The sequence below is a fragment of the Cataglyphis hispanica genome, chromosome 1 (assembly GCF_021464435.1).
Source record: "Cataglyphis hispanica isolate Lineage 1 chromosome 1, ULB_Chis1_1.0, whole genome shotgun sequence".
In the NCBI taxonomy this organism is placed as follows: Eukaryota; Metazoa; Arthropoda; class Insecta; order Hymenoptera; family Formicidae; genus Cataglyphis; species Cataglyphis hispanica.
Genome location: NC_065954.1, coordinates 1,826,674 through 1,853,956, shown reverse-complemented (window position 1 = coordinate 1,853,956; position 27,283 = coordinate 1,826,674). Strand labels below are relative to the sequence as shown.

At 36.4% G+C, this 27,283-nt stretch overlaps 1 protein-coding gene across 5 annotated transcripts in view; it reads left to right on the top strand.

The window, feature by feature from the left end:
- LOC126854677 (neuronal acetylcholine receptor subunit alpha-7-like) overlaps window positions 1–27,283 on the top strand; it is a 210,262-nt gene that overhangs the window by 139,409 nt on the left and 43,570 nt on the right. For 2 of the 5 annotated variants that reach the window (XM_050602894.1, XM_050605413.1), the window contains one exon: window positions 15,642–15,728. The exons of the other annotated variants lie outside the window; for them this stretch is intronic. In XM_050602894.1, coding sequence (XP_050458851.1) covers window positions 15,642–15,728 — 87 coding nt within the window. The remainder of the gene's footprint in view (window positions 1–15,641; window positions 15,729–27,283) is intronic. 5 annotated transcript variants of the gene reach the window in all.

The following is a 27,283-nucleotide window of genomic DNA, read 5'->3' as shown; positions in this document are numbered from 1 at the left end:
TCCTCGCGCGTTAAAGTCGTCAAATTGAATTCCTCGCTTATATTGCTGCATTCAACTTTGAATAAAAAGAAAACAATATCTTTTGTCTAGAGAGATCCGGAATAACGAGAAAAGGTGATTGCATCTTATTTTGCCCTTAAAATCTTCCTTGCTATTTCTCTCGCAGAATAAGAAAACGAAAGTACATCTTCGACGAGCAAAACACACATTAGAAACGTTGCAATTGCCATTTTAAATGGATCATTCAATTTAAAAAGAATTTAGTAGAAAGAGAGAGAAAACACTCTTTGTATCGTGAACGTTTTTCTTCATGAAATATTTTTAAAAACATAAGCAGATCGCATTCGCATCACGATATTTAAATTGTCGCAATTAGTTCTAAGCGGATTGTTCGGTAACGTCGTAAAATTCAAGCAACATCCGACGCGAATATATTTTATGGAAAATGCTGACGAGCTCGCTCAATTCAATCACATTCGTAAATATATAGCCAGTTTCCGCTCATTCGCGAAAGACGGCTCACATTCCTAGACAGGTTTTCCTCGGCATTCTTTTATGTATAATTTTCTTTTTATACTTGTGTGCATCGATGGTAATCCTTATGTCAAGATAGCAAGTAGTAAAGATGTGAATGTCGGAAATGAAATTTGACGGACTAGCTAAACTATGTATACTCCGTCGCGATGTCGGCGATGAGATGATAAAATAGATTACATTTGCGAGCGTGAAAACGCTATAGTGCATGATCGTTAAAATTAATCTCTACTGTTATGACCGAAACTAAAGAGAATTTTAGAGCTCAAGCCAGCAGCAACTCTCGTCGATGCCGTACATTTACATAAAACGCTTGATTGCCTGGGAAACGCTCACATCTTTGGTTCTTGCCGAATTAGTTGGTTTAGTTTCTGCGACGTGTCCCGAATGTGTCTTATTTCTTCGAATATCCATATACGACGAATTTGTTTTTCCATTTCTTTTTTACGACATCCTAAGCTTTGAGATTTCCCTCGTAGAGCCTCATATATATTGTTGCATTATGTTTTCCATATAAATGTCCTGCACACATATATCTACCTATATGAGTCTGTTTAGTATTCTCTCCTCGATAAACAGCGTGTTAACCGCTTATAAAATCGTCGAACAATCGATGTAATTGTCGTGTTATATTTTTTTACCTTTAATAAAAGACCCATTGTGATGTAAAAAAACTTGATATATAGTAATCAGTTATAGTAATCATGTAAATTAGAAGCAAAAATTTATAGTTTAATTTTTGCGAGTTTGGAAATCAAAAAAGTTTTTTTTTAACATCTACATAAACCTCGCGAGAAAGCAATCGATGAAAACGTATAATCCTGATGATCGTCCGGCGTAAGGATAATCAATTGTTGCCTCGTTTAAAAAAGGGATTGCAAAAATGAGAATCAACTCAGATACGAACGAATAGAAGCCAATGAAATCACGTTGGATTAATACCTTTAAGGATTCGTTACCATCGAATGCAAGCGGTGGATAGTATTTCGATGCGAAAAGTGCACTTTTCATATTCAACGCATAGGTTGAATTAAAGCACTTTCGCATTTTAATCACGTTACTACACATGGCGTCCTAGATTACCGCAAACAAGTGAGATTCGGAAGAGGCGCGAGTTGAAATCAACCATCAAGATAACTTCATTGCACAATTCGTGATTTGCCATTTTTGAAATGTTTTTTTACTTAAGGATCACTTAAAAACGAGTTACAAAGACAATATATCTCTATCTGTTATAATTCTATTAACTTTTTAATATCTCGACTAATTAACTTGATTTAATTCTGGTTATAACGAGAACTTTCCACCTCTTTTTACATCATCGTTCAAACTATAGTAAGAAAAAAAATTTGATTAAGCGCACTTTGGTCTAATTAGAGTTGGCGCAGCAAGCTACGTATAATAAACGTTATTCCACGCGACGACGCGCGACGCGCAGGGGAAAAAAAAAAAAAAACCATCGATTTCCAGAAGCTGGTTCCTTCTGTTGTTCAATGAAAGGAAGAAGAAGAGGGGGAAAAAAAGAATATCCTCACGCACATACACACGGTGAGGAATGTTCCTATACTACTTTCTCTCCCCTGGGAAAGAAAGTTTAATTAAAGTCCATGGCTAGGATAAATGCGTCGTGCGGTGCATCTTAAAACAAACCCCCATGAGAGCGGCGCTGAACGCAAATTCCTTTTTAGGCTCTATTTCGTATCCACGAAGTGCCCTTTCTCGTCCTTTTGCAGGGCCATTTCCCTGCTGTTTCAACCCCTTCAACGTTCAACAGTATCACAAAAAATTACATTGAGTAGCTAATAATTTGTTTCGTCCATAAAGCAACAGAGAAAGAGAGAGTGAGAGAAAGAAAGAAAAGGATAGAACTAGGATCATCGAAATCCAGAAATTTTTTTCTGGGCATCTCTTAATTAGCTAGGTCTAGTAGCGCGAAGTAATTAGCTTCTAATGAACAGTTCAGTGGATGTTTTGATTTCACGTAGCTGATTCTTTCGTTTTGATAAGCGATATATTTAGAAGAATTTCTAATAAAAAAAAAAATATATATATATATATATATATATATATATATATATATATATATATATATATAGTTGACATATTAATTGTTACATATTGTGATTCTCGATTTTATTAATTGTAAGCGAGGATAGTGGAAGTTTATATATTTAAGAAACATAGAGATGTTTCTTGTTTTTCATTTAATAGCCTGATAATTCTTTTGCAATCTTGCGCGCGTAAGAAGCCTAATTTTAGTGAGCGCTTTAACAAAGTGGCAACATGTCTTGACGATCCGTCTATTAAAAAAATTCTGCATCGTCATCACGATCATTGAAATCTACCGATTAATCGTTCCTTCCCGTCGTGCTTCACGAGAATAGAAGCTTACTTCCTGCCTTTCACGTACAGGAAGGAAAGTTACTTCCGTGAATCGCGACCGGAGATGGTTAAATGAAATCGCTAATTTAGCACGAAACAGTACACTTGGCAGCACGAGCTGCTAATTACACGCTTGCTCGCATAAAGTCGTCTCTGATAGCTACTCAATGAATTATGCAATTAATATAATTCGACAAAGGTGCTGGATTGTTAAGTCAGTTAATATTAGTAATTTTGACTTTCCATCTTTCGTCGATTAAATATTTTTCATCATCGGGAGAACAATGCTAAAATCTAAAATTTCGAACATGTGTTTTGCTACACAATTAAAGCGCTTAGAGTTTCCAATTGAAAAAATATGTGATGCGTGAACAAGTTTTGGGTCCTTTTCCGCGAATAAAAATCATGGAGAAAAAGATGTCGCAGTTGAAGAGTATTTAATTAAACCTAAAAGTTTTTATATTATTTTCCATTTATAGCACATTTCACTTTTACGATATTTTTTTTAATATTTTTAAATTCTGCTTAATCTTAAGCGCCATGAGTTTTATTCGCGTGACATATTTATCATTTGATGAGTCGTAGATTTTTTTCGTCCTGAAATATCCTTTGTAACGGAGAATTCTCTCCAGGCGGAGATAAATCAAGGCAATGTCTCGGAACAGTTTCAATCGTTTTTCATCGACTGAATGATCTCGTCATTTGAATCGTCTGTTCGCGCCATTGAGAGAGGCATTCTGTAACTGCTCCGAAATTGACAGCTGAATAATTTCGTGGCTTTCTCTCTCTCTCTCTCTCTCTCTCTCTCTCTCTTTATGACATTTTCTCGCGCGATTATTGCTCAATGTCCGCGAAATATGACGTCCAGTCCGAGCGATGCCTTCTCGTTTTTGGGGAATTTTTCGACAGAAACGTGCTAATTCGCAAACGCGCTCTCATTCGCGCCGATAAAGTGCAGTGTCGACTGAAACGACGAAAATTCGTGACGTATATCTGTAATAAATCGAAAGATAGTCAATAAATGCTTGTTGCAAGCTGATTTGCTCTCGCAAATCGAGATGGAGCGCAACAGACTAACTTCTCGAACTCGAGGCAAAACAAAACATTTTTAATAAATGCGATACCGCTTATTCGAGAATTTCTGATTATCGGAAACGTATCGTATAACTCGCAAATTTGTCGAATAAATGCGGCCTCTAATATCGATCAGCGAACGTCGATTGCTGTGAATATGATCGCAGAAACGCGGTTCGCAAATTTCATTTAAACGCTCTAAAGCCGATGGAATTGCGAAATCCTGCGTCGCGAATAAGCCGCGGAGCAATTTTTCAACCCGGTGACAATCCGAGAAATTGCACAATGTTTACACAAGTGGCGTCAAAATTATCGCTTTGACAATTTTTCAAACAATTTTTACAGAGAATGAAAATTTTTTTTTTGCCTTTTAACATAAAGAAGATGAAATCTTTCGTTGATGTTAATCAAAGATATTTCTGCAAGGAAATAATTACACGGTAAATTTTCAGATTTTAAATGGGCTTTTAATTACTCGATTTACTTTGCTTTATTTATAGCTGCGTATTTAATTGTTATACAAACGTGCGACTAAATCATCGGCCATGTTTCCATTGTTATATCGCAAAACCATGCGTTGAATATAAGACTCAAACGTACGTCTTAAAATAGATTTCGTCAATTAATTTCGATCATAATTTAGCTGTCTCATTTATTTTCAAATGAATAAAGTGAGGAGCTGTTCTCTTGAAGCTTCTCTTAAAATCTCAGTCTATCATTATTTCACGTTGAATTTAACTGCGAGCTACGCTTGACAGAATAACTCTAAGGAAATTTAATAAATCGTCCTTATAACGTTGACGAAATCGGCCCGGCAGCTTCAGTTTTGTCCGTTTCGCTCGGGGCGGTGCGCAGCTCCGGCTTAAATCGGCGGAATAATCCGTAACGGTGACAAGAAAATAACGCGAGACGAAAAGCCGATAGGCGCGGCCGACGAACCGGATCCGCTTTGTGCTAACGTGCCACCTCGGAGCGTCGCGCCGTCGTTCATCGCCGCGCGCTATGCAAATTTATGCAAGAGCGCATAGGCTATCGCATGGAATAGTCGACGAGGAAGAGCAGGCCCGTCAGCCACGTCGAAGGCGATTGTGCGCGAGCAGCTACTGCATCACTAATACGCGCGGCTGTATTATTAGGTATACCTTCCGATATACCGATATCGCGCCTGTCGCGTGAACCATAAGTTACGTCTAGCTAAGAACCGAGTTTTATAAAGACCATCGGAATTTTCCATCGCTCACCAAATCGCTCAACGTGAGGTCGCGTTGTTTTTATTTAATCCAATCGGAAAGAATCTTTGGAAAGCATATGTGACGGCCATGGAATTTGTCGCGAAAGAATCGCGCATTCAATGTCCTTTTGTTCATCGCGATGAATATATTATATATAATGTCTCAGAACTCTCGAATTGATTTCTTTATGTTCATTATTAAAATCTAGAAAAGATCTGTAATTCCAAATTCGTCGTGAAATTTGTCTAGTTAAGGTTAAAGTTTGAAACGGTGGATTAAAGTCTGCAAGAATGCACTTAAGTAAAGTAGTCGAGACAAAGTTTAAGACATTCTATAAAATTCTATAAAATTCCCTGACTTATACTTCTATTATTTTCAATCCATTAGGAGATGTATTTTTTATTAATAACTCTGTTTTTTTATTAAAATGTGTCACGGTCGGTTGATATCGCGTTGCACGCGATATGCACGAACTTCCGCAGCAACATGGCAAATTATCAGCCTTCATTCTAGATTACGAAGTTCTCGCCGCTGGGACTTTTTTGAATAAAACTACACGACTGGCTTTCGGGAATAAGTTATATATATTTTACCGCGCGTTCAAATATGAAACGTTTAATTAAAACTTTATGGCATCCGCGCGTATAACGATTGCACACTACGATGTATCGATATTCCGCGCCATTAATTGTCCATTTAGCGGCTGTTGGGAAAAGTTCCTAATTAGGATATTATCGTCGAGCATTTTAATGCGAGGCGGGAAACTTTGGTCGTCGTCGCAGCGCGCCGATTTACTATTCATACCTTCCTTGACCAACGTTATCCGTATTGCGAATCATTTTCAGCGTTTCATTTACTAGGCACGATTCAAAAGAGAGCACGCAGCGAATGATGCAAATTTCAATTTCCATCGCGGATCTGGGACCAACGATATTGAATCTCGAGATTCGACGCAATATAGCGGAAACGGATCATATCAAAAGTTTTGAAAAATCGGATCACTATATATAATATATGTATACATATATGTGTAAGCATATATGTGTACGTCGATCGATGCGAGCAATAGGCAATCGAGAAATTTGGAATAAAATATTTTTGGCAAATCATTGGGTGCGGGCAGTTACGATGAATATTTCTTAATAGACTCATTGCTTATTGATAGATAATGATTGTGTAGCAAAACCTATACAAAGATTTAATAATTACAAGGACGAAAACAGCTATTGTCGATTTATTCTGTACAATTTATTCTGTATTTTTGTAAATATTATATAACAAAAACTTGATAACGTAATTTTTTCTAAAACTTTATTAAAAACTGAAATCATTTTTCACATATATTTATATTTTTGTGTCACACTAAGTTTGATCGACGTAGATGGAAAGTCAATTTATTATTTATTCATTGACAGATCCCAACGTGTATTTTTTCAATAATTAATTAATGTAAAAGATAAGTAGTACATGTTCTATTTTATTAAAACGCTAACAATTCTTTGAGTGCTCGTTAAACTTTATTAATGGATATTGGTTATTGAACAATGCAAAAATGAACTGCTATCAATGCGTATTCTTATTCTGAAAGAGCACGTCTTACGCTGGTCAGAGAACATTATCTGTCAGTGCATTATATTAAGTGAGGCTCTCGACTAATATAAATTCAAAAGCGATCGTAAAGCGATATTCTCAACGCAAATCCCTTGGCAGATCTATTGAAAATATTAGCAGAAATTTCATTGTCACAGCTGAACATAGTGCAATGATGCGATGGTAAATTCAATCGTGAATCCAATAAAACCGGGAATCAAATAAAATCCGTGAAAATTTTTTAACTCTTCGACATCCAAACAGCATTCCATTTTGTGCCCGACATGATTTAGCTTTCATGTATTAAATTACGTTCTGTAGTAAATAAAACAATCCGAATGTAAAGACAGTATCTTTTTTTTTTAAATGTGTCGAAATGCTTTTAAATTCGAAAATATTACTAGTTACGAGAGTATCAAATATTATATATAAAATGGAAAAATTACAAATTCTTCGTTTGATTCTTCAAGGCTTAGATTGAATAGTCAGTAAAAATCTATCGTTATGACAGATAAATCTCTTGATTCGTTATTCGTTTTCAAATTAGCTTCATTTAGTTAGTTCTTTCTTCATGAATCGCGTGTCTTCGCATTCCGATATTCCGAAATATATATATATATATATATACTCGAGATGAAATAGAAACTTGTCCTCTGCCAGTGAAGTTATCAAGAACGTAGAATATAATCGATTCCCTCAAGCGCCTGTACGAATATACTAGATAAACGTGGTAAATCGCGCACAAGCAGATAGAATTCCACTCTTCGTTCGACTCACTCGTGGTTTGCCAGACGACGTTTCCGCCGTCGGCGGGATCGACTTCGCAGATATGCGCGTTCATCCCTGCACGATTAAATTAATGCCAAGCCAGAGGATAGAGGAGAATATCTTGACACGTGGCGCAAGATAGGAGAGCGACAATCACACGGGAGTCTCAGATTAGTAGGTATTACGTGACAGTTGGTCTTATTGATGAAAATTTGGGTTTGCGAGTTTCAGTTCTAGGATCATCCCCCGAATCTGCTGCAATTTGCCTCGTCTTGCAATTTAGAGATAGGATCGTATGCTCGCTCGTTCTCGTCTCATCTCGGGTGATTCGGGGCGGCTCGGTTAATTGTCAGCCTGCAATCCGGTCTGCGGTCAGACTCGAAGCGTTTTCGTAGGCGTTAGTGGCCGCATGGTTACTGACGGCGGCTGCTTGCCAACCGCATCGTGCGATGACGGCACGTACGTGTAATACTCACGTGCGATGAGTTTGTTTGTCGACGGCACGTCGGATTGATCGATCGATTGATCGCGTGCAACGTATTTAATCTGTTGTCGTTTTTCAAGACTTTTTCACGACGAGGCTCAACGCGCTTCTTCGAAAGTATTTATCCCTCGCATCAGCAATTTCTTTAAGAAGCGAGGTGTCCCCGGTAAGTATCGTAATCCAGCTTCGCGGAATCTCCTTGTCACATGTCGAAAGCGACGGCAAAGAAGGTCGTTCGATCATTCGCCGTTTGATCGACGAGCTGAGAGAGACGAGAAATGAGAAATGATCTTGAGGAACATTCGATGTGGCTCGTCGGAAATTGAGACATTAGTCGCATAATCGCGACTTGATGAAAAGCTTTGATTAGTCGCTTGATTGATCAACGATTGATTATGCATATCTATGTGATTGAAGAGAGATATTCTAATATTTTTTTTATTTTTATCCACTCTGAATACGATTTCGCATGTCCCGAAATAAGGATATCACAAGATCCATTTCTTCTACATATACATGTGGTTTCAATTTTTCCTATACATGTTCCAATAAGAATTATCGCATCATCCATTTGACGTCCTTTAATCTTTATCGACCCTAACACGAATTATGTCTTACTCGTCGCGTTACGCGCAAGAAATACGAAAAATAGAGACTCGAGAAAGAGAGAAAGCCGCTTCACTATGCGCGGCACGCGTCTTTTTTTCCTCTTCACATCTCGAAATTAACGACTTTTCACTTGACTCGAGTGAGTGTGTTTCAATTCGCCAAGATGAGAGACCCGAGATACGAGGCCACTCACATCTACGGGCGACTACAGAGCTTGTGGGGCCTTACATGAACACCACGTGTATATAATCAAGTCTTCTCCCAAACCCTTGATTTCTTTCCTTGACATTCCAGCCTGGAAGCGTAAGGTAAGTCCGCTCGATCCAAGAAGATCCTCGGTCGCGCGCGGGGAAGAGAAATCAATTCTCCCCGGCCGATTTCGAGCCGTCGATGATCGTGACGCGTAAAAGTGTCCGTTTGAAATCGGGCGTGCGTGAGAGCGAGTCGGAAGGATCAAAAAAGAGGCACGGTGTTACGGTGTTATCGTGTTAAGAAGAGAAATATGAGCCAATTCGGGAGAAACGCCTGCATTTCTCTAATTTTTATTTTAAAAATTCTCACGAAAATTTAGAAAATTTAGAAAAGAAAATTAAAAAATTAGAAAAATTTTACAAATTTAGAAAAGATGAATATCTCTTTGATACTGCGATCGTATCATTATATGTACATTTGCAATTCCGCAATTTTTCGCAACGTAAAAAAATTAACTTATCTATATAAATTAAAAACAAAAAAACAGAGAGAGAGAGAGAGAGAGAGAAAGGGAGAGAAGGGAAATTCCTTCTTAATTAAAAAAATAAATTTATAAAAACTTGTTATGTAAAAACATCATTATATCAAAAGATTGACTCAAATTGCATTTTGCATTGATGGTAATGAAGGAGATCTAATTTGCCAATGTCCATTGGACGTATCCGTGACATCTTAGATTGCCAAATAGGCTAATGACACAACAATGGACAATCATTGTATGCATCCTGAATGATTACAGGAGTTATTGATGTGACAATCAATATGTACCTATCTATGGTCAATGAGTGCGTGTCCATGGTTGAAAATGGACGAACAGTGACGTCTCCATAGAAACATATCGGCCCAAGCTAATTAAATGCAAATAGGATCCTCGTCGGAAGGATCAGCTTTCAATCGATGTCCCGTGTTTACAGGGAGCATCCCAAATTATCTGCATTGCGCTGACTTAACTAAAGGCGTAGCTGAAACAAAACTTTACTGCATAGAAAAGCTCTCTCCCCCTCTCTCTCTCTCTCTTTAACGACATGCTTTAAAGTTTAGAACTCAAATCCATTAGTTATCGTACATGATTAGAAAATGTCAAGACAAGAGAAAATTATTTTCAGAAACTAATTTATTAATGGAATAAACATAATTAACGTCAGTAAGCTTAATTAACATAATTATATTGTGGATTGGATCGTTCGTTTTGATTGTTTCAAAGCATGAAGAATTTTGAATCTTTGAAGAAAAAGAGATGAATATGATATCTTTCATTCGGCCTGTCGACAGATTATAATTCGGTAAGCCGGTTACTTCCTTAGAATAATTCCGGATTACTTTCCGCGGTCTTTCTTGGAATGCCACGTGCCGTCGCGACATCCTAATTGAATTAATAAAAGTCTCAGGGATCACGCGATCGTCGGCGATTGTATGACCGGGATCGGCAAGATCTCTGCTCGGTTTCCGACTCACACGGTTTCGGCACACGGTCACGGATTACCGTTTTTCATCGCGCTGCACTTCGGTATCCTTCTCGTTCGCCATTATTGAATAATACAATCCTTCGTTTTAACGGGAGCGTTAAACCTGACATGCGATTCTGCGCCATCGAACGATCGCTCCTAATTGGCGGCGGCTGTTTCATTAATCGAATCGGAATAGTCTTGTAGTTTAATCATTTACGAGCGTCATTTTCAACCGGAATGGCTGGAAACCGATTAGTAGAGGAGGTACGCGATTTTGCATCATCTCGCAGAGAAGCGGTGTATAATGTGCCCACGTTAATGCACTTGATTAAAGCAGCAATCGATATCGATAAGTTGATTTAACGTTGCTCGATAGATTTCCGGGTGAGCGTGGAAAATTTAATACAAAATCACCAGAATTCTCGAGAATATATGTGTTTTATTTTTATGTTGCTTCGTGAACAAGAATTTTTATATTTTTCTAGACAAATTTTATATATGACGTAGACATTTAATAACTATTGAAAAAAATTAATTCACTCACAAATTATACCTCTCTCTCTCTCTCTCTCTCTCTCTCTCTCTCTCTCTCTCTCTCTCTTTTCTCTGTGACATATCACCAATATTTTATCCAAAATTACTTCTGCATTGGACATTGCAGGAAAAGAAAGACGATTTCTGATTGAAAAGAAAAAAAGAGTATTGAAGTGAATCTCTTTTGCCTTGAAAAAGAAGTCCGATGAGAATAGGATGTCTGGTGACTAGTTTAACGGATTTATCGCTACCGATTTCGATCGGGATTGGAATCGGACAGTAACATGGTGTTTCCGCATAGAAAGGAAATAACATCGTTCCTATATCGATTCGACAATTATCATGCACGAGATATGCATCGCAGTGTATGATTTTTAAGCGCGCACGCGCATACACTCGTTATTCCGTTTCGTCGATAATCGCATTTCTATTCTAATTATTGTAAAATGACGTTAAATAGATTCGCGCGCGAAACCGGTAGACACTCAATAGACTATAACACTCATAAATTTCTAATTGCCTTAATTATGACCACAGTTGCCGGTGCACAAACGAGTTAATCGGTCGATTAATATCAATAATACTTGTATTTGCATATTTCTGTCGCCCACATATAGCGCGTTTAATCAAATTTCGCGATATTCTTCCTATCAAATTTAAAACTCGAGATTCTCTATTACTAATTTTATTAATTTATTAACTACATCGATTACTGGATAAAAGAATCAAACCATGGAATGAAACTCGCTTTGCAATTCGATTTAAAATCAATCCGCATATTTGCATTTTTCGTGATATCTTTAAAGCAAAAAAATTGTTAATAAAATTGAAAGTATAATGAAAAAGATAAAGAATTCTCTGTTTTCATTATTTTTATTATCAGTAATTTAATATGATAAAATTATTTACTTTATGAGACAAATACATACAGCTTCTATATAGTCGTTAAAACTTTAACGATTAGCAGCTCATTTAAATTTAAAATTTTTGAAGAAATATTTGTTTTACTTTGAGGAGTTATTCAAAAATCGATAGACATTACTTCCAAAAATAATCCGCACGTGTTACCAGGCATTCTGAGCCTCGGACGAGAGAATTTTTTTTCACATCGCAATATACGGTTCGCAGCTTTTCCATTTTACCTCTTCCTTCTTCCACCTCTTTCTCTCTCTCTTTTTTCGAGGGAAAACTTTGGCAGAACTTGGGTGATAACCGTCATCTCGAATCCTCTCTGCTTTTGCCGTATCGAGTCACTCATATTCCAAGAGAGCCAAAAGAAAATCGGGCACCGACAAAATTTCACGCCAGTCACTTTATTCCTTCTTCACCCTTTTTTCAATTTCTAGCCTCGTTCTCTCTTGACGTCAAAGTTTTGTCGAGGTATTATCTCGCTTATAAATTAAATTCATAATTCGTCGAATTATAATAACGCCGTTTTGTCCGGCAACATCGAATAACGTTATAACGAAAAGTTTTGTGACGGTTGAGACAAAGAAAAGAGGTTCGAATAACGTCGATCTTATTAGAATTAAGAGAGAGAGAGAGAGAGAGGGAGAACAAATATACAGGGAGGGGTGAGAGGGAGGGGGAGGAGGAGAGAGAAAAACCGTACAAAATTTATTCCTCTTTCCAAGAGTGCGGCAAGGCGACGAAGATGGAAGAAGCAGCGAACCGACGTTTCACGTTTTTCTTTCGCCTCCCTTGCCCTTTTCATTTTCCTACGACACTCGAGTTTCGCACGGTCTGAGAGAAATTGCCTCTCAAAGTAAATTCACGATGCTTCGACTTATAATAATTTCACGCCGACGTCGGAATATAATCGCCGCACGATTCTTTTTTCCGCGGCGCAAACTTTTCTTAACGAAACACGAAAAAATTAATGATGTGATATCGTAAAGAAAAGAAGAAAGTATGGAGCTCGATATCACCTGCTGCGATATATTAACTATAATCGTCCAACTTTTGAAAGAAAAGAATATAAATGTTATCCGAAATTTCAGAGTTTTAATTAACTTTTCGCAATAAATTCAATTCCTCAAGATTGCACCATTTTGTGACGGAGATTTTTTTCGAAGATTTATTTCTTCGACGGCAATTTTGTTTCAAAACGACTTTTAAATCCTCCAACATGATATAAATTTCACCCATAGTCATATAAAAAAAAAAATGTTACTATGAAAAAAAAAAAGAAAAACAAAAAGATAAGCGATATATTTTAATGAAATATGTATGACTGCAAAAACGATTGTACAGAGAATACGATAAACTCTCAAACGAATAAGTACGCGAATAGTTTCTACATCAATAGAAGCGCAATTGTCATTTGAGATATGTGTACAATGTTCTCAGCTATGAAAAAGATTGCGCAAAAACGTAACGTAAAAAATATCTCTCTTTCATTTTTACACGCGCGTACTCTGTAACGCACCTCTGGCATGTATGTGTTAGACTTTAATAAGAATGGATTCCAATTCACTGTCTTAGAAGAAACTTTGTTCCCTATCATCGCGTAATACTATCGTATTTCTCCGCGTTCTTTTTTATTGAACATTAATATTAATGAATAATTTACCCATTTTTCCAAATGGCTTATGCGTTTTATGTAAGCGTACTTTTTTTATTTTTTCAGTTATTATACGAATTTATCTCTGTCGCTTTGTGATCTGAAATTCAACTCTCACACACTGATTTTACACTATGATTTCAGATTTCTAGTTAACATACATATTATATTACTACAACTCATCTTATATATTATATTTTGCTTTTAATTATAAATTTTTATATAAAATAAACGGGCAAAGATGAATTAAATCAAACACATATAAAAATTGTCCATGCTTTGATCTTAGAATAATTTTTCAGAATATTATTGAATAATATTTCTATAATATCAAAGTTTTCAAAGATAAGCACTCACATACGAAACATAACACATAATACAAAATTGAATGAATATATCGCGTCAAAAACAAATTCTATTATTAACTCTATAGAACCCTCATTTATCACTACGTCTTTAAAAATTTTTCTCTTTTTCATTTTGTTTTTTTTTCTCTCGATATTTTTTTAAGTTTTACAATCCTTTGTAGAGCAAAATCGAACTTTGTGACAAAAGAATTAAAATAAGTCGCAAACCGCCGAGTACTTCCGAGCGCTTGCAAGCGGATCTCACACTTGCATTTCATAATTGTGTGGCACAGTCAATTGCCACTCAAAGAGCTAATCGTCGCGTCGCAACTCATTCAAAGCGGACACTACATCGTGGCGATGCGGGGTTCATGGAACCTATGCATCCTCGCACAATGGCGAACAATTTTCCGAGGAGCGAACATTCTCCGGCTTGATGTCAATGGTAAAACCGTCCGAGGCACGCGAATCGGTGGATATAAACGCGTCGTAGTTCGCTAAATCGAAATTCCATCCTCCCACAGGGTCATACCCGTGCGGATCTGGAAGCGGAAGTGTCCACCGTTCCAGCCTCCCGACTTTGTCGATAAATAAAAATTGGTTGAACGCAATCATTCTCGTCCCGCGATTCATTCGTGTAACTCGTGCAATTTTGCCGTACCATCGAATCTAACTGAAAAAAAGATACAATTTTTACTGCCCTTTTGTGAAAACGAGGTTACAGCAAGACATTAAATGGTAAAAAATAAATTCTGTTACCGAGGCACCCACTCTTTTATTTTTTAATGAAAAAGAAAATAAAAAAAAAAAACAAATTCTCTAAAACTTTAAATAAAAGTTGGCTAGAGATGATATTCCATTATCAATGGAAACTGAACCGATTAACGATGCCATTGTGCGATCTTATGCAAACTCATGCTATTCTCAATAATAATTCATTTTATTACATTTTTTGTTTGCGGATTTTAGTTCCGTATGTCATCTATATAATTGCGCTCTATCGCTGATATTATTATAATAGACCATAAAATTCATTCTTTTTATCTAATTAGTCTGTAAAACTAAACATAATTTAGAAAGTTACACATAAAGTTACTTGACTTCAAATGGCACCGCAAATTCCCGAGTTGGCTCAGAAACAACTAATTTAAAGCATTTAAGCGTCAATCTCATTACAATTTGTTCATAAATATGCATATGCGAATTTGCATACATGTTTGTAAATACACACCGTGAACCGTTTATCTTTAACGAGATATCTATCATTTTTAGCCGCTCTCGATTCCGATATCTGGACATCGAGGTCGAGCAGAGCAAAGCAGAACGAATTTTGGGCGGAGCTGAACCCTTCGGGATAGAGCGGTCGGTTCGCGTTTCGAGATTATCGAGGAAACATCGTCGATAAAACGGCAAGGAGGTACTGCTCCCGCGAGATTTCCATCGACAATTCCATGGAGACGAGTTGCGAAACTTTACCCCGGCTTACAATCGACTGCTACATATCGAAAATATCCTCTTTCCTTCCCCCTCCCTCCCTCATCCCTCCTGTCCCTCGTTTCCATTCGCATTCGAATCGCATGGAGATAAATTCTCGTTCTCATTGATGAAAACTGTTGACTCGACGTGGTTCAGCTCCGCTCGATTTCTCTTCGTCGACGATCGACAGGCAGAAAGGACGAGCGAGCGGCTGTCGATCGACGATCGCGTCTTCCTCGAGTAAGGAGGAGGTGGAGGAGGAGGTGGAGGAGGAGGTGTTCGTCGACACCGCTCGCGAACGGACGCGACGAACGAGAACGGATCATTGAGCACAGGTGGCTGTTTCAGGAGTGACCATCTTGCTATCGCTGACGGTGTTCCTGAACCTCGTCGCCGAGACCCTGCCCCAGGTCTCCGACGCAATACCCTTGTTAGGTACAACTGAGTTTTTACACAGAGCGAATGTCTAAGATTACACCGATTGTCGTACTGTCGATTCGCTGCAGCGCCCACAATTGATTGACAGATGGTCTGAGAATGATTTTAGCGAATAGAAATCATGAAAGTTTGATTAGATCCTCGGCAAGGTTTTGTATATTAATAAATTAAAGAAGCGAGTGTTTCTTTCCTATGTTTTTCTCACGAGAGATTTCCATTTATTTAAAATTGAATCACAATGATTGACGAATAAATAGAATACTTTTTGGGTCATCAATTGCTTTTTTTCAATTTTTCAAAGCATTCAAAGCACAAAACAATGAAGTATTTCTTTTCTTTCGATGAATCTTGTTTCATCAAAAATCATGAAAAAAAGGAATACTTTATTAAAAATTATGTTTTGTATGCATTAAAAATTTAAGAAAGCAAATCCCTCTTGAAACAAATATTGTCATGTATATTATTTTATTCTATTCAATAAATTTATTTCGTTAAACGTTAGAACATAATTCTAGTTGAAAAACAATTCTAAATCATTTTTTATTTTCTTGATATGATGAGTAATCGAAAACTTTTGGCTAACAGAAAAATATACGCATTACTTATAATATTAAGAGAAGCACTTTAATCCTTCCCGAAGATCTTGTATAATGGAAGCACAAGCGAAAGAAATGTGGCGCTCTGCAGCTGAAACGAAGGCGCTTTCCCGTATGGAAGAGAATTGAAAATCATAGAATATTCGAGGAACGTTGGAAGAGGAGACTCGTTGTTCCATGTCGCTTTATCCGATAAAGTTATTTTATCGAAAAGCAGTATCGCAGTAAACAAACATTCGCCGCGCAGTCATTTCTTTCTTAAATCGCGATAGGAGGGAAAGGCGATAGAAGGAAGTAGAGAAACCTAGCGTGCCTCTAAAAAAACTGGATAGTTCTTAAGAAACTATAGCAGGTCCATATCGTATCAGTAGATATATAAAGTCTAATTGTAGTTTCGAAGCGCCGTAATCGAGATATGTAATCCCGTGAAACGTCGACGTTTCATTTTCATCGCACAAGAACTTGGAAATGATTATCGAGATTTGAAGTTGTTTGGAAAAAAGTAACTACATTCAATGTCCAGATATTTATTTCGACAGATTTCGTAATTAATATAATTTTCCTATATTCTGAAATTAATTTTTTTTTTTTTTTTTTTTTCATTTTCTACATAACTTCTGTATATATTTTTACACACACATAAATTTCTTTTGTGTTGTATCTAATCATGCACACGTACAAAAAGTTAAAATATATCAGCAAAGGAGATGTTGTGCAAATATGTCAAATCAATCCAGAGATACATCTTCTATCCAATGGCAATCGCCATTTCAGGCATAGCTTTTCGCGAGCTATAAAAATTCTATGAGATTCTCAGAAGAGTGCTGTCGTAACGGCAAACACAAAGTTGTCGATTTACAAAGTTTGCGAGAGATAAAAGCAATGTCGAGGGCCGCCAAAGAGACGCCTTCAGAAGTGAAGGAATAGACAAGGAGCATAGGAAAAGAATCTCGAGTACGTCCGTAGTTGTTATTGCCAAAAATGAAAGTCGATTCGACGTGAGGGAAGAAGATGATGAAAATGGAGTTATTGCCTTCTTGATATCGCCCCCAAGATATTCCCGCGCTAACTTCGATCGGCTTTAATCGAATAAGTTTGCATCAAAGCGATTGAGAAACATCGACGTTGCATTCAGCACATTTTATCCAGCAACACCGGCATTTTGTTTTTGTATATCGGAAGTTTTTAATATACACCCTTTTTTTTTGAACGAAATAACTTCATAAAATACACTATCATACAAGAAATGCTTTGTGTCGCTTTTAATTTGTTCATTATTATTTCCCCCGTTTCATAAATATCTCTGTCGTAAATGACATAAAAATTTCAAAAACGTTTTCAAATTATTTATGATATTTTCGAATGTTATCACATTTATCATCTGTTTTGCCTTTTTTAATGTGTAATATAATTCTAAATTTATAAATATTATTTGTGTAATTTTTTACGCGATGCGGAGCACATAGAATATCACGTTCAAATCACGGAAAGCTTATTTGAGAGTAGTATGTCATTGCGAGAGCCGATTGCAGTTGTCAATTTGTAGTTTCTCTCATCGCGGTTCATTCTCTTTTTTCGGTACTTTTTGCGTGCACCATTTATTTTACAGAGAATGACATCTCAACAGTTTTATCAAGCCGCGTTGATCGAACTAAATTAAAATGCGTCAATCGCCCTTTATTATTACGGATCCGTTATCAACGTTGCGAGTTTTTAATCGGCAGTTTTTCTCTCTCTCGCGCGCATCAATACGAAAGTTATCGAAAGAACATTTCGGAATATGTCGCGTTCTTCGACAACGCTGTCATCCGTGAAAGAGAAAACACATCGATGTCCGCCAGACTTGCCAAATTAATTAATAGCAAGTTAAAGAGAAAAGTTGCGACGTTCTTTCGTGATTTCTGAGAAATCAATGGTTATCCGGAACAGGAGGAAAACAGCTGCTGAGAATTAATATCTGTTTATCGTTCTATGAGAAAAATGACGCGCTCGCAAGGACTGGCGTCTATCGGTTTCTGTCATGCACTTTTGCATTCGCGTCATGTCAAATTCATCGCAAACCGAAATATTCGATGCGCCTTCGTAAAGTATTTGAGACTGCCTTGTTCGAAACATTCATCAAAGTATGTTATTTTTGTACATATATAAATTTTATGCAATTCATCTGTCTTAAGAAATATATTCGAAGCATCAATTTAGTGTGGCAACTAGATAACGAAAACATTTCTTCTTTTCATCTCCAAATATTAAATTATTATTTTATTTTAATATAATTTTCATAAAATAAGATAACATCAAAATATTTATTAAAACAAATCAATAAAAAATTGATCAAAGAATCCATATAGTTTTTATGATCATCTCCAAATATTAAATTATTATTTTATTTTAATATAATTTTCATAAAATAAGATAACATCAAAATATTTATTAAAACAAATCAATAAAAAATTGATCAAAGAATCCATATAGTTTTTATGATGCTTGCATCTGTTCCTTTTTTTTTTTCCTTCATTATTCTACATTTTTTTGCGAATGCATTTCGAACGCTCGCGTGTATCATACAAAATTCGCATATACAAAATTCATATTCCACGAGAGACATCTTTTTCGCAAAAGTTTAGATATTCCCTCTGCCATTATACAGTAAAGAGCACTCTTTAGTGAGGAGAGTACTTCGCGAAGTAGTGCGCGCTCGCAAAGCGCCTACTAATTAACAATGTTCGATGCAAAGCAAGGTCGAAACGGTATACGGTACATTATCGTTTTGCCATGCATGGTCACTCGATTACCGTACTTATCTCGAGGACCACGTCGTAAAGCGACGTGATCAAACGCATGGTTGATTCACATGGAAATGGAAGACCCACCTCGACGTCGATGATAGGAATTAGATGCGGGTGGAATGCAAACAGTAAAAAGAAAAAAACTATCATTGATCCTTGGCCCAAATATTTCTCTATTCGAGATGCCTCCGTGTTTGTGCACACATTTTATCCTCGCATATTTACTAACGTTTATTTTACGATTTATCTAGCGCAGCCATATATTCCCCAAAATATACATGGATAGACAAATCGAGGCAATTTTTTTATATCAGTAATCGAGTTGCAGTACAATTTCGCGTTTAACGAATAATAAAAAATAAAGATGCAAACACAATAATATCTATATCATAATGATAAACTGTAAAAAATAACAAATCTTACATATCCATACTCAATTACGGCGTTTCATAAATTTTATGACTTCTTTGCAAAATTGTCTTTCATCCATAAATGAATTCATCGCGCACAAAGTTCAATCAACACGCGTGACATTAACAATCTATTTCCGCTTAGCGATAGCAGCGCAAAAATTTCGCCTTTTATGAATTAAATTATGCGTCCTTTATACGCAACAATGCGAAATTATCTTCCCTTTGTCCCTCAAAGAGAAAAGACTAAGGGGAAGAAAATTAAAGTAAGAAGCTTCGCAATACATACGCCAGCGTATGTTCACTTTGCTTCTCCGCTCTCGCGGAGAAAGACGCATTCATATTTTCTCATTTTCCCATCCACCAACGTGCGCACGCTGACATCGCTCGACGCCCGTTTTACTATGTCTAATCTAGCAAGATGAACCGCGTAGCTTACCGGAAGCGTCGCGTCTTTCCCATGCTTCCGCCACGACAATCTCTCATGTCGTCAGCGCGCGCGGCACTATCTCGTGTATCTCCATTTATAAACGCTCACCATGGAGTTTTCATCATCCCATTCCATCATTTTCGCAGTCACTTACTCTCTACCATCGCAAACATAATTCTCGATTATTAGTATCAGCTGCGAGGTCATCTAACACGCGCTATCGAAAACTGAAATTTTTTTTCTTCCAACGCAACGTTGCATTTAACGAAATACCTTTGTGTGATTTAATTAGAGACTTAACAGTGCAAAAGAAGAATATGGGATTTAATAAAATGTGATTATAAAAGCTAAAGTTTTTTTTTTCAATGCTATGTATATGCAAAGATACAGATAAAGAATATATTTAATATATATATCATGTTTATTTTTTAATGAGTTTCGTTATTAGCTACATAGAAATAAATGTCATGAAAGCGAATAGTAAGAACAAACGAGTTTCCTCTTCCATCATGTAACGACGAGCAACTCTTGCGCGATGCAAATTATACGTATACGTCGATACGTTGCAACGTGAGATTCGCCTCGGGGGATTAGCACGTTGTAGCAACAGGACGCGGGAGTTCGTGAAATCGCCACGTGAACGAAATGAACGACTTTGCATTCAAAGTCCGAGCAAAACTCGGCGAAAATATATACGGAATGCGGGAAACTTGCGCGAACGAGATGGCACGAATGAGAATGACTGAATGTGCGAGTGCGTAAAACAATGCATAGCTTTATTTCTTTACTTCGCTTCGAGTTTTCCGAGCGGAAAAACGCGCATCCGCATCTCCTCCGCAACGGGGATATAACTTTGATATTCGCAATTTTCTGTCTCATCGAATGTTTCGAGACGACTCCATCTTTGTGCTGGAAAGTTTCAAACGTGTTAAATATCAGAGAGATAATTCCTTGCGACATTAATTAAATACGTATCCGTATTTGATTCTTTAATTATATATTTATTTTATATTTTATAAAACATTAAAAAAAAAATTCTCATATAATTGTTTCATATTATTTATTATATTTGATTAAATATGAAGGAGTGTAATATAATGGTAGAAGCATTTAGATTTATTTTGATATGACTTTGAATCGACAAATGAAAATAGGATTTGGAAATATACACACAAAAGCGACTATAAATTAAATCAGATTAAAACTTTTAATAATCAGTCTGATAAACAATTTAATTTGATTTAGTAATTTTAGAATTAAAAAATGAATCGAATGGAAGATGAAGATAAAAACTTGTAGCTCAAAGGAAGTGTTCAATTGAGAATAAGGTAACTATATTTCCTAGTGATGAAGAAAGTTACTACAGCCATGCGAAGTAGAAATGAATCAATAAATAAACGTTCAATATAAAATCTAATTCATCCTCCACTTTCATATATATCTTGTTATACGATATATAGATAAATAAAAAATTTAATATTTTTAGTGATCTCTACTCCAGATAGATCGAAATAATTTTTCGATCACAATATCTAGCCATATAGATGACGCAGCATTTACTGTAAAATTTATTAAATAAAACCGACTCAAAATTGATAAAAATAAATTAACGAACAAATTTTCAATTAAATAAAATTTATCTTTTCAATTTCATTTATCTACTTTTATTACAGATAGATTTATTATCTTAAACAATTTATTTTAAATTTAAATGTAAAAAAATTAATATTCTAAACATTTTTTAATATGTCTGTTAATTGTAATCAGAATTACTAAAAGAAAAAAAAAAAAACTTGATATTGAACACGTTCAAAACTCTCTGGCTTCTTTGGCCTGGTTTTTTCGCTTCTTCACAAATGAAATCGACGATAATGCAACCGGAAAATCGCGTGTTACGTTTCGCCTTCTCTTTCTCGAAACGCAGAAACAAGGCGCGATCTGTTTTCCTCGGAGTACGCTCGACCTGTTTCGCGATTATCCTTGACGCCCGCGAGCGATTGCTTGATCGACAAACGACAACGTTCCCCGTAGTTTCCAATTTCCGAAATATTTTAATATCAGTGAATGAACTGAGATAATAGCGCGGCATCGATATTATTTCATATAATATTATAGAAAGATCGCATTTCTGATTAAAAGTTCTCAATATTTTAAGTTACAATTTTTACATGAGAATTGATATTTACTTACATATTTTCCTGACATCTCCAATTACAAAAATTCCAATTTAAATATGTAACATAATTAAATGCTAATTTATTGTTAATTTGATCCTGAATTTATTGCCCCTACTTAGCAATAAATTTATTAATAAAGGTGCTGAAAGAGAGAGACAGAGAGAGAGGAGAAAGGAGACCCTTATATATTAGTTATCCTCGAAAAATATTCAATAGCGAATAGTAAAAAATAAAAATATCAAAATAAATTGCTGATTAATTGTTTAAAGATATTGCAGATGCATTTTAATGATTTATGTTTCGCTATAAATATTTTTCGGAAATCGAAATGCATAATGTTAAGTCTGCACTTTTATTTTTAATATAAATTTCTTGCTAATTAATAGAAATTATAAATTCAAAATTAGGGCAGTAAATTAACGTTTAATTTTGCAGTCAAACATGCGAATTGGAGCAATAATTTAACACTTAATTTTGCCATCAAATATGTGAATCTGATTTCTCAGGTGGTGAGAGTGCCACAGGAAATTAACGAAAGTGATTTATTTGCCACTCGTTGCATCGATTGATCGTGTAAGCTTTTGTCATTTGAAAAAGAAAACGATTACTGCGAAAAATACATACACGGAAAGAGGGGGAGGGGGAGGGAGGGGGAGATAGAAGCTATTTTAAGTAGAATTTTCACAAAGTGGAACACTTTAGATAGCTCTGTAAATATAGTGATAGAAAATTATTGAAAGACAGCAAATTTATCTGGTATACGAGATAATTTTTCTTTATCGCTTGCCGGAAATTATAAATGCAAGCAATGTTTGCGTATAGATGGGCGTGCCGCTATACTTTTCCGCGATACGGCGCATCAATCTTTACGAGGTGCACGCAACCGGGTCACCCCAGTTTCAATAACGTCTCGATAGCGCGACTGCCTCCTTGTCTGGTTTCTATTCCCGTGAGGCGCGTCTCGTATGTCTCCCCGAGCGAGCCAAATAATTCATCTTACGTGCAATTGATTTTCCAATAAACCACCGACGACACGACACGAACATGTGCGCATTCGACGATATATACGAACAGTCGCGAGCCATAAAGAGACAAATGTAGAATATCTAAGAACGTCTCTTGTCTCGCGTGGGCAATGCACCCATTACACCTTCGTTCACGTCCAGGTATACGTCGAATGTATATAGAATGCTCCAAAAATATTCATCTTTCTATTATACTTGAGCATCATATAATTATTTCGTAAACTATTATATTGTGCACATGATATATTATAATATATAAAAAATTCAGATTACGCAATAATATAAAAAAAAAGTTTTTTATGATGTAAAATGTAAATGATATTAACACAATGTATATGTTAATGCACGCGTTAAAATGATACATCTACTTTAAAAAAAAAAAAAAGATATTTATATCTCAAGTTCTATTAAAACATTTCGTTTACTTTTCTCGCTATTTCTTAAAATTTCTCTCGCAATCCTATCTTGGCGTTATTTGTAGATAAGATGAAGGACAAATATTTATCTGGTTTAGATGCATTGCCGATTAGCAAATATCCACTATTCTCAAAGTTCTCGTTACGTTCGCAATCACGTCGCGAAATTAAATCCCGCCTGAGATAGAGCCGCTTTGAGCTTTACGAAGCATCCCGTCCGCCTGGGGGGCACTTACGGAGCGCTCTGTATACTTTCGCGTACGGATGTGGGATATCTTTACACCGGGCTCGCCGTGCCATAACTAGCACAGCAGTTTTCACGGTGCATTACTCTCGGCGGTATGTATTACACCGCGAAATAAAATTCGCCAATTACCCTCGTCCTGTTTGCGACACGCCAGCGATAATGGCACGTTTAAATAAGGGAGTTTTATATTAAATTGTTGAAACAACGTTACGCGCCAGCTACGAGCGTTTGCAAGCGCGAACACGAGCATTTTCCGACCTCGATGAAAAGGCTAATCGCGATTTGCATAAAAGCTTTAGCTATGGCACTGCGAGCGAAGACGCCGGCCGTGGAAGAAGCAAAGGGGAGAAATACGGAAACGCATATCCGAGACGGCACAGGGAAACACGAACCTCGTCGACAATTTCCGCGATCCTCGTGTAAGCGATACGCGCACTTACGTTCGCTCATCACATGCAAACGGGTTTCGACGTCGGTTGTGAAGTCAAGCACGCCTCTTTTCGCTGCTTGATTTTTTTTACATAACGCAGTCTAGGATGAAACGCGATATCGAGATATAAGAGAAATTTATTTCCTATTCGTTATAGTAAAAAATATCATTTTACGGTGTCCTTTTAGGCATACATATCGAGATAAATTGTCACAGATGTATATCAGATTGATATGATAGATCCCCATAAATCGATAATAATATTCCTTGCATTTATTCATCTTTCATCGAAATATATTTTCAACAGAAGTATACCAGAGAGATATCTGCTCTTTCAATAACGGTCAAATAACTGAACGTAAAACATTAATAACATGAAAATTTGTTACTGCGCTTTAAAGCCAAATTTTTTCATCTATTTCGATTGTTACAATTAGATTTCTAAGAAAAAATCGTTTGTGCTTTCTTTGCTAATAAATTCCGGTTATACTCTTGTCTAGAAAAAGAAGAAATTTTCAACTATTTTACATTTGGTACTCGGAAAAATGAAAAGGAACAGTCGTTGCAACTGACGCGAGAATTTCTTTTAACAGATTGGTATATTAGTAAGCGTGTCTTGAAAAACTCGCGCAGCAAATAAGAATTTTATTAAATGTCTTTAAAAGCAACATTCACGCTTAATTATACATATAAGATTCACATAAGCATGAAGAGAATTATATTTTTTGACGATCAACTGAAATAATGACAATAGCAAGCAAAATATCAGTTAAATGTTATTAAATGAGAACTTAATATACGCTTTGTTTTTCCTCTCACTTTTTACTCTCGCCTCATAAACAAAGGATTGGCGCAAAAAATATGCGAGCGCGATAATGAAAATTCTAAGCTTATTTGATCTGCTTACAGCATGACAAACAGGTCGATTGTATTTCGAATCTTGTTGAGATATTAATTCACCGTCACAATTCGCAGATACTAATAATGAACGCGGAACTAATAATAACGAAGAACAAAGACAAAGCCAGGCCATTAACCTTGACGAACGACATTTGTTTGCTCTACCGTCTTTGGTTTCTTTTCCTACGTTTCCACGGCTGCTGCTTCGCATATTATTGTATTTTTCGATATACCTTCGAATTTTGCGTGCATATATATATATATATATATATATATACATTTTCATATTATATATATTATATATTTCTCTCTATACATAGTCTTATATAGTCACATACGTTATTTACTCCTTCGTTCTTTTTCCCTTTTCGCTTCATACCTATATATTAAGACATGTTAAGCAGCACAACAGCCGATAACAGTGATATGATACACATACACACACGCACGCATCAGACTCATTGACAAATTAAATATCATAATTGATCGATTGATCCCCCCCCCCAAAAAAAAAAAGGCAGGAAGATATTCGCGGGTTATTAGAACCAACAGTCTCGTCAGAATTTTGATTGCAAAAATGATCAAGTATTCCGTCGACTTTTTCGCTTAAGGAATGATCAGATTGCGCTAGCAGAAAAATATCTTTGCACCGTGCGATATACAAGACAATTCTTTGTTTAAAAATATTGCATAAAATTTTTGCTTTACATGTTTGAAAGATTATCTATACGTAAAGCATCTTCTAGTTGTGATCGCGAAATCTTTTTTTGCAGCGGTGCAAAGTTGCAAGCTCTAGTCGCTACGACCTAATCTCATATTGTTAATGTTTGACGACACGGAGACGGATCGGGTGGATTTAAAATTTTTGCATCAGTGAAAAGACGCGAAACACGTTGTTTCACGCGGTCGATTCTTGCGCGCGCTCCTCTGCGAGAACTTCAGCTGTAATGCGTCATTGTCGTGTAACGAGGCGCACTCCTCGAAACGCAACGGGTTGTACATCACTGCCTCGGTAACATCGAGTTAAAAAGCATCCTCATTATTTGCCGTGAACAATGGCGGCCCGTATAAATGGCGGATGCACGATGACGCGATGGTTCCCGGCGATCCAGTGACGAGTGACATTTTTTAGTTGCCGGCATCCAGAAAGACAATTGGCTCGTCTATCCGCCTGGCGAGTCGGTATAACGATGCTCCAAATCGAAAATGAATTTTTTGCAAGTATGTGCATCCTATTTATTTTTCCTCGAGATGTCTCGCGGGAGAAAATTACATCAAATGTTTAATCTAAATTTTTTTTTTTTTACGTATTTCAATATCGAATTAATAAATAATAGTGCGAAAATATTTCACATTTGAGAATCCATTATATGAAAGCTGTGTCTCATTATATGAGAGAGAAAGTTGTAAATCATTATCAGCAATGAAATATCAACTGCTAAACCCTGTCAGTATTTTCTTTCTTTTTTAACAGAAATGCGTGAATTTTGCATCGATTGTGCATTGCGTATCTCCATGCTTGCGAAATATATTTAAGATCCCAAAATTCTGCTATGATATGGATAATTTAATACTTTTCAAAGAGAACTCTTGTGTATGTCTTTTACGCGAACGGCTTATTTTCATTTACCCTATTGTACGGTCACTCTCTGTTCTCGCCCTTGTATTGCTATTATCAATTAACGTTACTACCACCTGTCATGCCACGAAGTTCATATCTCACGATGCGCATTTCCGTTGCAATTAATTATCTCGAATGCGGGCTGAATATCACGGGCAGAGTACGAAGGTTCTCACGCTTCTCCTTTGACTCTCTCGTAATTTTTTGCGGAGCTGCTTTCGTTGTTTTGGTAGTTGCGACATGAAAGCTCTCCCCCTTGTAGCTAAAAAATGTCACATACCCTGTATGCCTCGATAGTATATCTCGCTATTTTCCTCTCTTTTCCACGGTAGTTAGCACAACATACGTAATAGTCGAAGGTTTCCCGGAAAAACCTTGCAAGCGGAACTTCAACGCGACGTTCCGATGAAGAAACGTTGCTACGGATTAAGACCAATGACATTATTAAGCACTTTTTATGCAAAAAGAAAAATAATAATCGCAATAAGTGACAAAGAAAAAAGTTGTCTTAAAA